The following is a 17,505-nucleotide window of genomic DNA, read 5'->3' as shown; positions in this document are numbered from 1 at the left end:
GCGCCGAAGAATTGATGCTTTTGAACTGTGGTGTTGGAGAAGACTCTTGAGAGTCCCTTGGACTGCAAGGAGATCCAACCAGTCCATTCTGAAGGAGATCAGCCCTGGGATTTCTTTGGAAGGAATGATGCTAAAGCTGAAATTCCAGTACTTTGGCCACCTCATGTGAAGAGTTGACTCATTGGAAAAGACTCTGATGCTGAGAGGGATTGGGGGCAGGAGGAGAAGGGGATGACAGAGGATGAGATGGCTAGATGGCATCACTGACTCGATGGACGTGAGTCTCAGTGATCTCTGGGGGTTGGTGATGGACAGGGAGGCCTGGCGTGCTGCGATTCATGGGGTTGCAAGGAGTCAGACATGACTGAGCGACTGAACTGACACTGTTTCAAATTCATGTTTTCATGTTCTTCGGATAAATATCCAGAAGTGGAATTGTGGGGTCATATGGTAGATCTAGCCTTAATTTTTTGAGGAATTCCCATGCTGATCTCCATAGTGGCTGTACCAATTTACATTTGACTAACAGTGTAGAAGGTTCTTTTCTCCACATCCTGGTTATTTCCTGTATTTTTGATCACAGCCTTTCTAACTGGGCATGAGGTAATACTGTGCTTTTCATTTTTCTTTCCTAATAACTACTGATACTGAACATCTTTGATGTGCCTGTTGGCCTTCTCAATGTCTTTTATTGAAAAATGTCTATTTAGAGCCTCCGCCTAGTTTTTTATCATAATATTTTCTTTGATGTTGTATGTTAATAATATGTTAGATGTTAACCTCTTGTCAGATATATGAGTGGGTTTCCTCATTCCTGCTCTTAAAGGGATAGCTTTCAATTTTCCACCAGTATAATGTTACCTGTGGGTTTGTCATATATGACCTTTATTATGTTGAGGTATCCTCCTTCTGTACCCATTTTTTTTTTCTGATTGTATGTCATGTTTTTTTTTTTTTTTTTTCTAATTTTATTTTTAAACTTTACATAATTGTATTAGTTTTGCCAAATATCAAAATGAATCCGCCACAGGTATACATGTGTTCCCCATCCCGAACCCTCCTCCCTCCTCCCTCCCCATACCATCCCTCTGGGCCGTCCCAGTGCACCAGCCCCAAGCATCCAGCATCGTGCATCGAACCTGGACTGGCAACTCGTTTCCTACATGATATTTTACATGTTTCAATGCCACTCTCCCAAATCTTCCCACCCTCTCCCTCTCCCACAGAGTCCATAAGACTGTTCTATACATCAGTGTCTCTTTTGCTGTCTCATACACCAGGTTATTGTTACCATCTTTCTAAATTCCATATATATGCGTTAGTATACTGTATTTATGTTTTTCCTTCTGGCTTACTTCACTCTGTATAATAGGCTCCAGTTTCATCCACCTCATTAGAACTGATTCAAATGTATTCTTTTTAATGGCTGAGTAATACTCCATTGTGTATATGTACCACAGCTTTCTTATCCATTCATCTGCTGATGGACATCTAGGTTGCCTCCATGTCCTGGCTATTATAAACAGTGCTGCGATGAACATTGGGGTACACGTGTCTCTTTCCCTTCTGGTTTCCTCAGTGTGTATGCCCATTTTTTGAGAGTTTTTTTTTTATCATAAATGCATGTCATGTCCTTTCAGATGCCTTTTCTGCATCTTTTGAGGTTATCGTATGATTTTTATCCTTCATTTTGTAGATATGGTGTATCTGGTTTGGTATCAGGGTACTAATGTTGGCCTGGTAAAATTAATTTGGAAGCATTCCCTCCTTTTCAGTATTTTGAAAGAGTTTGAGAAGGGTAAGTATTGAGTCTTCTTTGAATGTTGGATAGAATTTACCTGTGAAGCCACTGGGCCTAGACTTTTGTTTTGGGGGATGTTTCTATTACTGTTTCAGTCTCCTTCTGGTGGTCAGTCTATTCAGATTTTTTCTTTAAAATTAAATTGAGTCAGTCAGTTTATTTCTGGCTGTGCCGGGTCTTCGCGCGGGCCTTCCGCAGTGGTGGTGAGGGGCGCTCCTGTCTAGCTGCCGTGCTCAGGCTTCTCACTGTGGCGGGTGATCTCCTTGTGGAGCGTGGGCTCCAGGTGTAGAGGCTTCAGTGGTCACAGCGTGTGGGCTGCAGTGGTTTTGGCACATGGGGTAGTTCCTCTGTGGCATTGCCAAGCAGATTCTTAACCACTGGGCCACCAGGGAAGTCCTGTTCAAATTTTCCGTTTCTTTACATTTCAGTCTCTGAAAGCCGTATAATCCTAAGGATGTTCTTTTTCTTCTGGGTTGTCCAGTTTTTTGGTGTGTAGTTCTTCATAGTATTCTCTTGTAATTCTTTGTATTTCTGTGGCATCCACCATAATTTTCTGTTTTTTATTTCTGACTTTGTTTATCTGAGCCCTCTTTTTTCTTAGTGAGTCTAGCTGAAGGTATGTCAATCTTGTTTTTCTTTTCAGAGAACCAGCTCTTAGTTTCATCAATCTTTTCTGTAGTCTTTTTAGTCTCTATTTATTTCTGCTGATTTTTAATTATTTCTTCCTTTATACTGAGTTCCAGCTTTGCTCAGTCTTCTTTTTCTGGTTCCTTTAGATTTACGGTTAAAGGCTAGGGCTTCCCAAGTGGCTCAGACAGTAAAGAATCGCCTGCAGTATAGGAGGCCCAGGTTCAATCCCTTGGTTGGGAAGATCCCCTGGAGAAGGGAATGGCAACCCACTCCAATATTCTTGCCTGGGGAATGCCATGGACAGAAGAGCCTGGCGGGCTACAGTCCTTGGCATCACAAAGAATCAGAGCGACTTAACACTTTCACTTTTTTCACTGAGGTTTAAGGTTAGATTGTTTGAGATTATTCTTGTTTCTTGAAGTATGCTTGTATTGCTGTAAACTTTCCTTTTAATATCACTTTTGCTGAACCCCATGGATTTTGGTATGCATACTTTCATTTCCCTTCAGGTATTTCTTGATTTCTCCTTTAACTTCTTTATTGACTTGCTACTGAACTGAGCTTGATTGTGCTCAGTAAGGCCAAGCTACTGACCCTGAGTTGTGGTTAAGGAAAGTGCAGCCTTTATTGCAGGCACCAAGCAAGGAATCCAGGCAGCTAATGCCTCCAAGCCTTGAACTCCCCAGAGGCTTTCAGGGAAAGGTCTTTAAAGAAGAGAGAGGGAGAGGGTTGAAATGTGTGTGATCAACTCATGGACATTCTTCTGATTTGTTGATAGTGAGGTAATTAGGAGTCAACATCATCAACCTTCGGGTTCCAACTAGTCTGGGGTCCATGTGCTTTGGGGCAGCATACAGTTAACTTCTCCCACCTGGTGGGAGTTTCGGTATCTGCAAAACAGCTCAAAGGACATGGCTCAGAATATTATCTATAGCCCTTGAAGAGGAACTGAATGCCCTTTGACTTTGTTTCATGGCTAAACAATTATTATTTTGTCTTGCTTGACCATTTCCCTTTGTCTCTGCATTTTTTCACTTCTCTGATTAAATTTATTCTTTGGAATGCAGGGAAGGTATAGGAGGTCAACGTTTTTCTACAGCAGGAGCCAAGTGGAGAGCATGGTAGTGGTGGCAGAAGGGTTCTGTCCTGGGAAGACCCCATAGCGTCCTGCGTGGTTACAGACCCAATAGCTGTCCACTAGCATCCTATTTAGTCTCCATAAATTTGTGATTTTCCCAGCTTCCTTCTTGTAGTTAATCTCTAGTTTCATATCATTGTGTTTGGAAAAGACGCTTGAAGATATGATTTCAGTCTTCTTAAATTTATTGAGATTTGTTCTGTGTCCCAACGTACGATTTATTCTTGAGAAAGTTCCAAGAGCATCTGGGAAGAATGTGTATTCTGCTGCATTTGGATGGAATGTTCTGTGTGAATCTATTAAATCCATGTAATCTAATGTTTCATTTAAGCCTGGTGTTCTTTGTTGGTTTTATGTCTGGTGGATCTATTAATTCATGTAGGTTGAATGTTAAGTTTGCTTAACACAGTGGTGTTGCTGTGTTTAGGTCTGTGGATGGTTACTTTATATATTTTGATGCCCCTGTGTTAGGTGCGTATATGTTAATAAGTGTTATATAAAGAATGAGTGTTATCACTTCTTGAGGACTCGTCCCTTTTAACGTGACATAATATCCATCTTTGTCCTTGGTTATCTTGTTTGGCTTGAAGTCTATTTTGTCTGTGTAAGCATAGCCACCCTACTTTCTTTTGGTTTCCATTTACTCAGAGTATCATCTTCCACCTGTTCACTTTGAGCCTGTTTTCGTTTATGGAGCTGAGCTGAGTCTCCTGGAGGCAGCATATGGTTGGGTCTCATTTTATATTCCATCCAGACACCCTGTGTCTTTTGCTTTGTCAGTTCAGTCTGTTTATGTTTAGAGTGATTGTTAATGCGTGAGGACGTAGTGCTGGCATTCTATCTTTTGTGTTTTGGTTGCTCTGTATCTCCATTGTGCCTTTTCCCGTGTGTCTGCCATTTTAGCCAGGTGATTTCCCATGAGGTTTTCTCAGTCTCCTCCTTTTTGTGTTTTATGTACCTCTTTTAGATGTATGTTTCATGTCACTCACGAAATAAGAAGTTTTGTGTAAAATGTATCAGATAATATAGTCCTTTTACTGCTGATATTTGGCATCTTAACTTCATTTGCTTATATGGGTTCTATCCTTTCCCTCTTTCCCATTTATCTTTTTGTCTTCTCAAATTATCCCTTATGATGTTGTGGGCTTGTGACCAAATTAGTTATTTTTACTGCATTTTAAAAAGTTTTATTCTATAATTGTTTAACAATCTATTCTTATACAGTTTCACTTTTCTTTCTTTTTTTCTTTTTTATGACTGTGCATTGCATGGCATGTGGGATCTTAGTTCCCTAACCAACCAGGGATTGAGCCCTCCACACTGGGAGCTCCGAGTCTTAAGCACTGGAACACCGGGGAAGTCCCAGAGTTTCACTCCTCTGTCTGCTTACTGTCTACCTTACTCAAAGTTTTGTGTACTTTTGCCTCTTTGATTCAGATAGAAAAGGTTCTTTCAACTTTTCTTGTAAGGCAGGTCTAGTGGTAATGAGCTCTCACAGTTTGGGAAGATTTTATTTCTCTTTTGTATCTGAAGGATAACTTTGCTGGACAGAGTATCCTTGGCTGAGAGTTTGTTTTCATCTTTTAATCTTTGGCTCTGATATTCCACTCTCTTCTTGCCTGTAGTTTCTGATGAGAAATCTGCTGATAGCCTAATGGGGATTCCTTTGCAGGTTTCTGCCTTTTTTAGAACGCTGGCTGCATTTAAAATTCTTTCTTTGTCATTTTTGACAGCTCTAATGTGCTGTGATAAGGTGTTTTTGTGCCGAGGTAATTACTGCAGCTTTATGGACTCACGTGCCCAGTTCCTCCCCTGGGTTTGGGACATTCTCAGCTCTAGTTTCCTTAACTAAACACTCTCTTCCCCCCTTCGTCTCTCAACTTTCTGGGACACACGCTACCTTTATGGGCCTTTCCTGGTGGGGTTAGATAGTTCCTCTGGAATTGTTTAATTTTTTAAAAATCATAGTTTTCTCTCTTCTTCTACCTGAATCATTTCCAGATTTTTATCTTTGGGCTCAGTACTCTCCCTTCCATGTGGTCTGCTCTATTTCCAGTGCTTCCTGTCTCATCGTACTTATTGAATTTTTTACTCCACAATTTTTGTTTGGTTCTTTTTTAGAGTTTCAGTCTCTTTGGCAAAGTATTACTTCTATTCCATTAATTTTATTCCTAAGCTCATTGAACTGCCTTTCTGAGTTTTCTTATAGCTCATTAATTTTCTTCTTGAGAGCTATTTTGAATTCTCTATCAGTTAGATCAGATACATCCACATCTGTCATTTCCTCTTTGGCCCAGCCACTTCATTCTTTCTGGAGCTATTAGTAATTGCCCTTTTGTCTTCCCCAGTAGCATATTGGACACCTTCTGACCTGGGGCAGAGCTGGGGGGCTCATCTTTCTGGTGTCATATCTTTTTTCTTTTCATACTGGTCATGGGGTTCTCCAGGCAGGAATCCTGGAGTTGGCTGTCATTTCCTCCTCCAGTGGACCATGTTTTGTCAGAACTCTTCACTGTGACCTGTCTGTCTCGGGTGGCCTTGCATGTCATGGCTCATACATTCATTGAGTTGTGTAAGCGTCTTCACCACAACAAGGCTATGCTTCCTGAAAGGTGATTCAAGCTGACTTGGAACTCAACATTAAAAAACTGAGATAATGACATCCAGTCCCCATCACTACATGGCAAATAGAAGGGGAAAAAGTGGAACCGGTGACAGATTTTATTTTCTTGGGCTCCAGAGTCACTGCGGATGGTGATTGCAGCCATAAAATTAAAAGATGCTTGCTCCCCAGAAGGAAAGCAGTGACCAACCTAGACAGCTATTAAAAAGCAGAGACATCACTTTGCCAACAAAGGCCCACATAGTCAAAGCTATGGTTTTTCCAGTAGTCATGTATGGGTGTGAGAGTTGGACCATAAAGAAAGTTGATTGCTGAAGAATTGATGTTTTGAATTGTGGTGTTGGAGAAGACTCTTGAGAGTCTTCCAATCAATCCTAATGGAAATCAATCCTGAATATTCACTGGAAGGACCCATGCTGAAGCTGAAGATCCAACACTTTGGCCACCTGATGTGAAGAGCTGACTCACTGGAAAAGACCCTGATTCTGGGAAAGGAGAAGGGGGCGACCGAGAATGAGATGATTAGATAGCATTGCTGACTCAGTGGACACCTCCCGGAGATAGTGAAGGCAGAGGAGCCTGGTGTGCTGCAGTCCATGGGGCCACAGCGAGCCAGGCACGACTGAGGGATTGAACAGCAACAACAACAATAAATCAGATTACTAAATTCTTTAAGTTTGATTTCTGAAGAATTGTCATTTTTGTCTCTGCGATACCATGCTATCATGGTTTCTTTGGCGTGTGTGTGTGAAACTGGATGAATTTCTCTTCTGCTGGTACATTTGAAGTAGTAAACACTTTTCTCATTTTCAGTAACGCTTTTTTAACTTTGATTCTGAGTTCAGCAGATTGATGACTAGAGGCCTTTTTCCTGGATTTTCAGTAGGTGGCGCTGTAACTCAAGTTTTTGGGGTCTCTTCCCTGAGTGGCCTCTGGCTGCATTTGAGACAGCGTTTCCACACCCACAGCTCTGCTGGATGCTTCCCCACTGCCTGTTGTTGCTCCGTGTGCCTCCGGGGTCATGGGTCTCTGCTGTCACTGGCGTTGCTGCTGAGGGGGCACTGGGATGGAGGACGCTCTCACCCCCATGGTGGGGGTTTGCCGGGGTCAGGTTACTGCGCCCTAGTATGGAGAGTTGCAGTGGGAATGAGCTGGGGTGGCTGGCGTCTCCCTGGGTCTGGGGTTGTCCAGTTGGTTTGTGGGTGCCATTGCCTCAGGCAGGGGATGAGGTGGCTGGAGCGGCTGGGGTTGTCAGCCTCCTCCCTGTGGCTGAGGGCACCTCCATGCTGGAAGTCGGGGTCCTGGGCACCACACCCCTGCTGCTGTGGTTCTCTGCCTGGAGCTTCAGCATCAGCTGCTGTGGTCCCCAGTGGAGAAGGGGTGTGAAGGGCAGAGGAGCCTGGTGTGCTGCAGTCCGTGGGGTCGCAGAGTCGGACATGACTGAGCGACTAACCAGCAACAGCAGCAAATCAGTGGTGTCACTGACTTTTGTGACTTTAAGTTCAGTGTCTGGAGAGCTGTCATCTTGTCGCTGTGATGCCATGTTACCATGGTTTTTAGTGACCTGACCTCACGGAGCGTCCCCAGTTGGGGATTGCAGGCCCCGCCTCCACTGCCCTGCTAATCCTGCCTCCTCGGTATGTTCCAGTGCGCCCACCTTCAGACACACAGGTGTGGGGGTCTCTCCAGGGTCCTGGTGTGCTGGGCAGAGGAACCTTGGCTGAGTCATGGATGTTTTACTAGTTGTAGATTGAAGCAAGGAGATGAAGAGGGCATCTTATGCCCCCCTGATGCTGACCTTGAATCAAAGTTGACATTAATGGAAGAGAAAGGATATAGAATTCAGTCAATCCACTAGTGAGAAAAAATATTACTCATTCATAAATTCATCAAAAGTGGTATCATTAAAATAATGAACAAATAGGAAAAGTATGGTTTTAAAGAGAAGGAAGGCCTTTTGCACTGTAATGCCAAGGACATAAATGATAAAAATCACTAGTTTCTGACTCACAGAATGAACCATAAGAACGAACTTATGGTTGCTGGGGCAGGAAGAATGGTTGGAAGGGAGAGTTAGGGAGTTTGGGATGGACATGCACACACTGCTATATTCAAAATGGTCTAACAAGGACCGACTGTGTAGCACAGGGAACTCTGCTCAGTGTTACGTGGCAGCCTGGATGATAGGGGAATTTGCGGGAGAATGGAGACATGTGTATCTACGGCTGAGTTTCTTTGCTGTCCACCTGAAACTATCACAGCGTTGTTTATCAATTATACGCCAATATGCCTGGAGAATCCCAGGGACGGGGGAGCCTGGTGGGCTGCCGTCTATGGGGTCGCACAGAGTCAGACACGACTGAAGTGACTTAGCATAGCACAGGGTAAAAAGTTTAAAAAGACACAAAAAACAAAAAAATCACCAGTTTCTATTATAAGAATTTAAATCAGTATTTCAAAAATCCAAATGAGAATTATACACTTTTCAAAGTTATAAAAGCTATTTAATGAGTATATGAAAATTGAAATTCTTGAGTCAAATTTTAAAAACATATATCTCAGCAGATATCCTAGCAAATAACTTGAACCATTTGTTAGAAAGTAAAGTTTATATTTAGTGAATTTATAAAAAACTTTAATGAGCATACAAAAGTATAAATTTGCAAAATACATAGAAGACAGTTTTTTTCCTCTATGATAAAAATTACAGTAATTAATGCAGAAGATAAATTGTAAAAACTGACTATATTTTCTTTTATGTTTTCTCAGCATGCTAAATAATTTAATAAGAGGAAAAGAAAGCAAAAATTTTTGTTGAGGTGGTGGTGCAAAAGACAACCTAGAAAGGAGAGAGGCATGTTTGGGAATGTGGCTGGAAGAATCTACTTCGTGGTTTTGGTGATGAAAAACTATTTCTTCCTATTCTTCTTTTGAAAGGTGTAAGAGACTTGGTTCTGTTTCTCCTGGAAGGAACTAAAAGAACAGGGAAAAAAAGTGAAAGTGTTAGTCCTGCCCAACTCTTTGTGACCCCATGGAATGTAGCCTGCCAGGCTCCTCTGTCCATGGCCAGAATACTGGAGTGGGTTGCCATGCTCTCCTCCAGGGGATCTTCCCCACCCAGGGATGGAACGCAGGTTTCCTGCACTGTAGGCAGATTCCTTCCTGTGTGAGCCACCAGGAAGCCCCCGAACAGAACTGTAAGTGAACTGTGGATGTTCTGTGAGCAGGTAGTGTTGCAGGAAGGGAGACCCCTTCCAGGGCCCGAAACTGGGCTTTTGTCCAACACTTGGAAATGAATTGTCCGAGGAGACACATATGCTGACAAAGCAAGAGATTTTATTGGCAAAGGGCACCCGGGTGGAGAGCAGTAGGGTAAGGGAACCCAGGAGAGCTGCTCTGCTGCGTGGCTGGCAGTCTCGGGTTTTATGGTGATGGGATTAGTTTCCGGGTGGTCTTTGGCCAATCACTTTAATTCAGAGTCTTTCCTGGTGGCGCACGCATCACTCAGCCAAGATGGATACCAGGGAGAGGGATTCTGGGAAGTGGACGGACACGCGGTGTCTCCTTTAGACCTTTCCTGAACTCTTCCGGTTGGTAGTGACTTATTAGTTCCGTATCCCTTATCAGGATCTCCTGTCATAAAACAACTCATGCAAATGGTTACTATGGTGCCTAGCCAGGGTGGGCGGTTTCAATCAGTGTGCTTCCCCTAACAGTAGGAGGCAGGGTCTTTAGAAAGACGATGATGTGTTGTGTCATGGGCGATGAGATCCACTGGGTTTGCATTGGTACTGTCCACTTGGCTCTGGATAGAACAGAAAGACACAGGATCTTCCCCTGCGATTGGACATGAGTGTGCCGGGTTCGTGGGCCTTCAGACTCAGACTGAGACTTGTACTAGCAGCATTCCGCACCCCCAGTTCTCAGGTCTTTGGGTTTGAACTAGAACCACTCAGTTCACTGTCCTGGGCCTCCCACTTGCAGAGAGTAGATGGGACTTCTCAGCCTTAATGATTGCATGACCCAAGCTCCCATGGTAAACTTCTTTCTGTCTGTCTCTACACAGATAGACACTCACACACACCCTGCTTGATTCTGTTGCTCTGGAGATTGCTGAGTGACACACCTGCCAAATCATAGCGATATCAATAGAGGGTAGAATGTGGCTCACTAGGGGCTGGAGGAGAGGGGGGTGGGGGCCTGGATGGTACAGGATGAAGGTAGCTTTGGAGATGGCTGCACAACAGTGTGATGAACTTCACATTCCTGAATTGTTTGCTTGAACTTGGTTCAGACGGTAATTTTGTGATATATACTTTATAATAGTTAAAAGAAGAAACCGAACCCTTGAGGGAGATATCTGGTGCTCAGAAATCCCACTTTCTAAATCACGTTTAAGGGGAAGAAAAGGAAGCTTGGGCAGGCTCCTGGAGGAGGGGAGGTCAGCTCAGAAAGGCTGAGAGATGGCAGGAATTTCTCAGGAGGGAGGAAGTGCTTAGTCATCCCTTGTTGTGTGAGTCTGCAGAAGATCAGCCAAGCTGGTGATTTTTAGAGAGTATTTGATATTTTTCTAAAAGGTAAATAAGGTCAACCTAGGGCTCAGAGGGGAAGGAAAAGTCATTTTCCTTAAGTGACCAGGAGACCTAAAAGCCCAAGTTGCTTATCTTTTGGAAAGAGCATGATCATGAGGGCCACTCTGGGTTGGGGATTCCATGCCTCTGGTTCCTCTCTTGCTGGTCCCCTAAGGCCCACGTGTCTCCTGGCTCCTCTGCTGTCCCTGCTGCAACAGCCCACTGTATCCAGGCACCAAACCTGCTGCCCACTCCTCTCCTGGTACATTTCTGTCCCTTAACTTCCACCAGTAATGTGAGCACCAAGTCAACCCTCTCCTCCCACCTCAGACCAGGGCAGAACCTCATCCCTGAATCAGACCCCCCATGCTACCCCATGCAGGGGACACCTCCACTCTGCTTGCAGGTCTTACGAGGTCTGTAACCTGGATATGCTTGGGAGTCCCTCCATGTCACACTCAACTCCTCACAAAGGGGAGTGAAGGCAGAGAACCTGGAAGCAACCTTTGCATGAGGAATGCCCCTCTCTGCATTTTGTGTAGAGAATTTGAGTGGGTTTTTCTCTTTCTGGCTGAACTAGTGGCTAGTTAGGAAGAAGACCAAAGTCTATTTCAAGATAAAAGATCAAAACTCCAAGATCTTTGTAAGAAGATATAAAAATAAAAATTTACCAGAGATGACAATAAATATTTTTCCTTTTTTTTTAAATCATGAAATTCCTTGATTCTTCATTTCAGAAGTTAAAAGAACAACTGTAATTGGTAATTTATGTACCCTTAAATAACACAGAGTATTTATTTTCAACTTTGATGAAGTCTGCCAATAATAACAAAAAATGAAATTGCTAGAAGGTATCAGTGGACTCTCAGATCCATAAGTACTAATTACAGTTTCTGGGCACTGTCTGACTCAGCACACTTATTTTTTTGGGGGTGGGGAGGTGAATAAATTTTATTGTTCTATAATTTTCAAAGCCTCTTTACTTCAGTAGGATACAATAATGATAGAACTAGAAGGATTTCTAAAGGGCATCAAGGTGACAAATGAGTTTCAAATGAGCGACAAATGATACTTCCAGTAGCATTCAGTACTCTCTTTTTAAGACAAATATTTTGTAACACACCCTTGACTCTCATAAGATGAAAGTCACAGACAATAAAGCCTACCTATATATTATATATATATAAAATTCTTGCAGGTAATTTAAAAAATTAGTGTAATGTCTTAACTGTAATATAAAAGAGAAAGCAATTCATAATGAAATAATATATGAATTCTCAATGGTCAACCAAGACTTTATTAAAACACAGAATGAGGTAGATACTCAGATTCTGGGCATAAATTTGTATTTAAGGGAAGGAAAATGATCAGAAAGCATTGGTATTAAAAGTAGAAGAAATTTATGAGAGGAGATGAAGATAGAGACTAAAATAAAGCTAATATTAAGATAAGGAATACCAGATAAGACTTGTTTGTATATGATAAAAAAATATGGAAATAACATTAATTAAAATAGGAAAAATGTGAAAGGAAAAATTAGGCGCAAATGGAGTGGATAAAAGAATGCTATTTTGGTAAATGATCTGGGTCTTATTTAACAGTGTACGATCAGATAATTCCTTAGGTCATTTCACAGGACTGGTAATGATGAAGCAGCAGATACATCTGTCTTACAATTTCACCTCATGTCAGAGCCTCCATTCAGACTCCAGGTTTTTGGATTTTAGGTATCATATTCTGTTGCCAGTGACAGGAAGTAGAGGGTGGGTGGGACGAAAGAGCATTAATAAAGGGGGTTTGAGGAGAAGATGGGGTGAATACCTGAGAACAGCGTCAGAGGGAGATTGAAATCTAACAGGAAGCCTGCATATGAATCATTTTAATGTGCAGTTTTACATAATGGATTTCTTATTATTGTACTATAATGCTTATATATACACATATAATAATAATGCAAAACTGTTTCCAGAAAACCTTTACGGATGAGATTTAGTGCATTCATAACTGCCACCATAAGCACCTTTGGTTCTGAGTTTGCTAGAAGCATCTCAGCGCTCTTGTCCTGTGTCTGTGGGTCCTGTGCTGAGCTGTGGCCACCGTCATGCTGCACTGCAGACCAACAGCAAGTTGCTGTCACACTCGTGATGGGGTTTCCTGAAATGATGAACAACTTCCCCATCAGATCATCTTTCACTTGGTGTTAAGGCGGTTGCACTCCTGGAGAATTCAGTATGTAATGAAATTACACAGAAACTCTGGGTTTATGTGTCCGGCACTCACATGAACAAGGGCTTGTCCCCTGTATGAGTATGTGTGGTGGTCTCACAGGACACAGGTCAGGGACAGGTCTTCCCTTTGTAGGATACCTGCCATCTAGGTGCCTGCCCACTGGAGGGGATTTGTATAGTCCCTGCTCATTCATCCGTTCATCAGGCCTTTTTATTTCTAAAATAAATACAAATTCCTGCTAATGTGATGTGCTGGGGCTTTCCTGACCCTGGAGAGACTGCAGAGACAGGGACCCCTTCTCCCCTACAAATGAATCCCTGGAGACGGTGAAGGCCCTGCCCATAAGCATGCCTTTCACACTCAACACAGGAAATCTGGGCCATACGCCAGCCTCTGCTACATGCTTCCACCCTCTGGCCACTGTCCCTGCCCTTGTCACCCAAGGCCAGGAACAGACAATCAGGGGGAGCCCTGTGCCCAGAGCCCAAGGGCATTACCCAGACTGACTGGTCCTAAGCCCGCTTACCCATTCCTTCTAGGGAAGCCACAGTACAAACTGTTGTCCACGATTCCCCTGGCTTCCTCTGCTCCCTGCCCAGCTCTGGTGCTTCCTCAGGAGGCCCTGCCAGGTGTGGCATGTCCCTCCTCTTGAGAATGGGGTTAACCAGACTTGGTGGCCTCACTGTGCCTGAATAATAATGATGCCCATGTTTAAAAACACCCATTCACTCTGTCAACCCAAAGAACCCCTTCCCACACATCCAGGACTCCCTGGAGGGCTCCCAGGCACTTGGTGCTCAGTCACTTCAATTGTGTCTGACTCTTTGTGACCCCATGGGCTGTAGCCCACCAGGCTCCTTTGTCCATGGGATACTTCAGTTGTTTTCGACTCTTTGTGACCCCGTGGACTGTAGCCCACCAGGCTCCTCTGTCCATGGGATTCTCCAGGCAAGAATACTGGAGTGGGTTGCCATTTCCTCCTCCAGGGGATCTTCCCGACCCAGGCATTGAACCTGCATCTCCTGCACTGCAGGCAGGTTCTTTATCAATGAGCCATCAGGGACGTGCCACTGAGGCACTTGGGGATGAGGACAGTCACTGTGTGACAGTCTCCCTGGGTAAGAGGGTCTCCCCGGCTTGGGGGGTGGGTGACAACTTTCTGTCTGTCTCACACACACGTGTGTGCACACCCACACAAGTGCTTTCTCTGCATTTTTTTTTTTCTTGGTGCAGCAATGGTGTGGAAACTGAGCCTGGCATTTCCTAGGCTCAGTATCTGAGGGGCATGCCCTGCAGACCCAGAGTCACAGATGACCGAGTTACAGGTCACTGCTGCCAGCAGGGTTCTGTGTCCACTGCAGGGCCCCCAAGCTCCACTCAGTGCATGAGCAAGCATCTGGTCCTCCTTGGGAGTTCATTTCACGAACTCTTCTTTATGTATCTCCAGCCGGATTGGGTTTGGCCCCAGCTGTCTCATGTCTCTGGCTTCTTCCTGCACCGCTGTCAGAGTAGAGGAAACATTGATTCGCTTTCTGGTCTGTGCAGGCTCCCGGTTTACACTCTCAAGGAGCTGACTCTGGATGGACTGAGGGCCTTCGCTTGTATTAATGCTCCCATTATACTTGGTGACGTGAGCAGGGCGCTCAAGAACAGGTGTGACTTTAGGAGCAAGAGCCAAGGGCAGGGGAGAGCTGATCGGCTTCTGTGGTGCCTGGGCCTTGGCCCCTCCCTGTCTATCTTAGATTAATAGGTTAATTAGGAGGATTTAAATGTCCAGACAGAGCAGAGCGAGGGTGGTTTAATTAGCAAATCAGCCATTAATATTCAATTTACTTCTAATTTGTTTTTCTAACTGAATGGCCTCTCCCATTCTGCCCCCACCTTTCCATCCCTGCAGCCGTGACCCTGGCTCAGGCCTCAGGCATCCCATCTGGACCTCTCAGCATCCTCCCAATGCCCGTCCAGGCCTCCAGGCGCCACCCCCCACCCCCACCACCTCACTTCTGCTAATTCACAGCCTGTGCCTAACCCTGTGCATCTGATCCCACCTGCTCTTAACAGGCAGGGCCCCTTCTGCTGGCTGTGGCTGCTCCTGAGCTTGGTTATGGTCACCTAGGCGAGGTCCCAGCAGGAAACTGCTGCTGCTTGAACAGGGCAAAGGGAGAGAAGGCAGCCGCTGGCATCACAAACTAGTTTTCCTGATATGTTTGTTGCTCACTCTCTTTTATTTCCACGAACTTGTCATTCACGCGAGTGCCCAAGGCTCCCACCAGGGGGTTGAAGACAGTGGAGTCCAGGAGCCAAGGCAGGCACTCTGCTGGTTTGAAGGGGCTGATGGGCAGGTGCTCCCAGAGGCTGCCCGGCATCTCATTGTGTGGCTTCTGCAGCCTCTTGTCCCAGACTGCCTTGCTGCCTCCCTTCCGCTTGGGGAGGAGAGGTGACAGCCCTGTCCCCATGGACAGTGTTTTCAGGACCCTGGACAGTGCCTGGCATAGCGTGCAGGTGCAGTGCAGGCTGTGATGTGACCTAAGGCACGGTCATTAGTATGTAAGGTCTTGGGGAATATTCCGTGTGCTCTGTTCAGCTTGGTCTGCCATTACAGAGTACACAGACTGCGACTTACAGGGGTGTTTATACTCTCACAGCTCTGGGCTCCAGACATCCATCTCCTCTTTCCATCTCCTTCCTGTGTCCTCACATGGCCGTCCTTTTGTGGGTGTCTGAGTCCTGATCCCTTATAAGAACACCAGTTCTGTTGGGTCAGAGCCCACCCCCATGACCTCATTATATCTTAATCACCCCTTTAAAGGTTCTTCCTCCAAATACAGTCACAGTCCAAGGTACCAAGGCTAAGACTCCAACAACCCATGATAGGTGGTAAATACCGGACCAAACACCAGCTCAGCATCTCCCTTCACATCAAAAGACAAGGGACCCGGTGCTCTTATTTGCAGTCACCTCTTTGAATCTTTTGTGTGGAGTGTGTGAGGGACTGTGTGTCTCTTCTGTGCTTTATAGTCAGAGAGCTAAAACATGAAACAGTCTGCATGGAGGTCTTTATCTCCTCAAGCACTTGCAGAATTTAGACCACCATCAAACTTAAGCTAGTCTGACTGTGTTGAAAGAAAACTGAGAAGCATTAATAATTAAATCTCCTTTCATTTCGACACATAATGGGGTAGTGACTATTAAGTGGACGAAATGAATTTGGAGAATCCATTTGAAGAATGGCAGTATGTTTCACATAGAAATGTTAGCACTCTGAATTATCCTTCTCTGTAGGGTTTTAATTGATTAATTCCTTCAGCTTTTAATCATGTCTAGTAATCCATGCAGATGGCAAAGACATACAGGAAGAGTGACAGCTAAACAGGAGGGGGAAGGCTGGGGGAACATTCCCCAATTATTTAACACTAGTCTTACTTCTTTTTTATTATTATTATTTTTTTTAGTCTTACTTCTAATAAATACCTGCCTGTTTGTTGAACACCTGCTCAGATGACTTTTTGTGGGAAGGGGATGTGAGGACATCATGGAGGGCCCTGGCCAGGCTGAGGGAGGCTGGGGGCTGATGCTCTGTCCCCTGTGGTCACTGGTCCATGTAAGGGATGTGGATGGAACATGATAAGATGGGATAAATTTTTATAGTAATTTAGCTAAGATATTCCACTACAGAATCTTCTTCTAAGTAGAAAAACAAGCAAATTGATTTCAACTCATCTTATTTTTTTAGGAACTTTCGGTTTGAGGAAACCATGGTATTTCCCCTTCACCGCATCCTACTGGAAGGATGTGTGTGGGCTAGTGATGAAAAGGCAGAGCCCGGCCAGTTCTAAGCTGTTCTCCTCTAGTGAGAACTTGGATGGTCAAGGTGGGTAAAGGGCGTGTTGGAGGTGTCTTTCTCCTTCCAGTCAGCTTTGGTTTTGGTTTTCCTTTCCAGTTGAGCCTTTGCAACTGTGAGTGCATGGCTGCCCAGAGACCTGCCTTCCATCCTAGGTGGGCAGGAACCTGTGTGTGAGTGTCACTGTTCACAGCATCCTCTGTGCCTCTGCTGTAACTCAGCTAAATGAAGCTCCATTACTAACATGATTTTGTGTAAATAATAAAAGCAACGATGGACAGCTACTGAGGTGTAATATACTTTAGAATGTTCAGTGTTTCACAAGTGCTAGTTTATTCCAGGCTCCATGAAAGAGAGACTGTTGCTGTCCCTACAGACGGGGACATGCTTCCCAGGAGACTCTGTGGGCACCTGCCCTGGCCTGGGGCTCGTTCACAGAGCACAACTTTTTTGGGAAAAAAAATCTATGGATAAACTGGTTCTCACCATGATAATTTTGTACTATGAGTCAATACTGTAATTTTCTGACTCTACAAGTCAGAAATACAAATCTTACAGAAAATTTGGATCAGCACCACCTATTAACCTCTGGAGACTTTTGAAGTCTTCTCAGGGTGGACTGCATTTTCCTCACAAATACAAATACAAATCTTACAGAAGATTTGGATCAGC

General features: G+C 44.3%; 1 protein-coding gene across 1 annotated transcript in view; it reads left to right on the top strand.

The window, feature by feature from the left end:
* The window catches only part of ABCA13 (ATP binding cassette subfamily A member 13), a 351,070-nt gene that overhangs the window by 111,330 nt on the left and 222,235 nt on the right, over positions 1-17,505 (top strand). The window contains exon 31 of the mRNA XM_061415367.1: positions 16,726-16,863. Within this exon, the coding sequence (XP_061271351.1) occupies positions 16,726-16,863 (138 nt within the window). The remainder of the gene's footprint in view (positions 1-16,725; positions 16,864-17,505) is intronic.

Source organism: Bos javanicus, chromosome 4 (genome assembly GCF_032452875.1).
Source record: "Bos javanicus breed banteng chromosome 4, ARS-OSU_banteng_1.0, whole genome shotgun sequence".
Classification (NCBI taxonomy): domain Eukaryota; kingdom Metazoa; phylum Chordata; class Mammalia; order Artiodactyla; family Bovidae; genus Bos; species Bos javanicus.
This window is presented reverse-complemented; position numbering and strand designations above follow the sequence as displayed.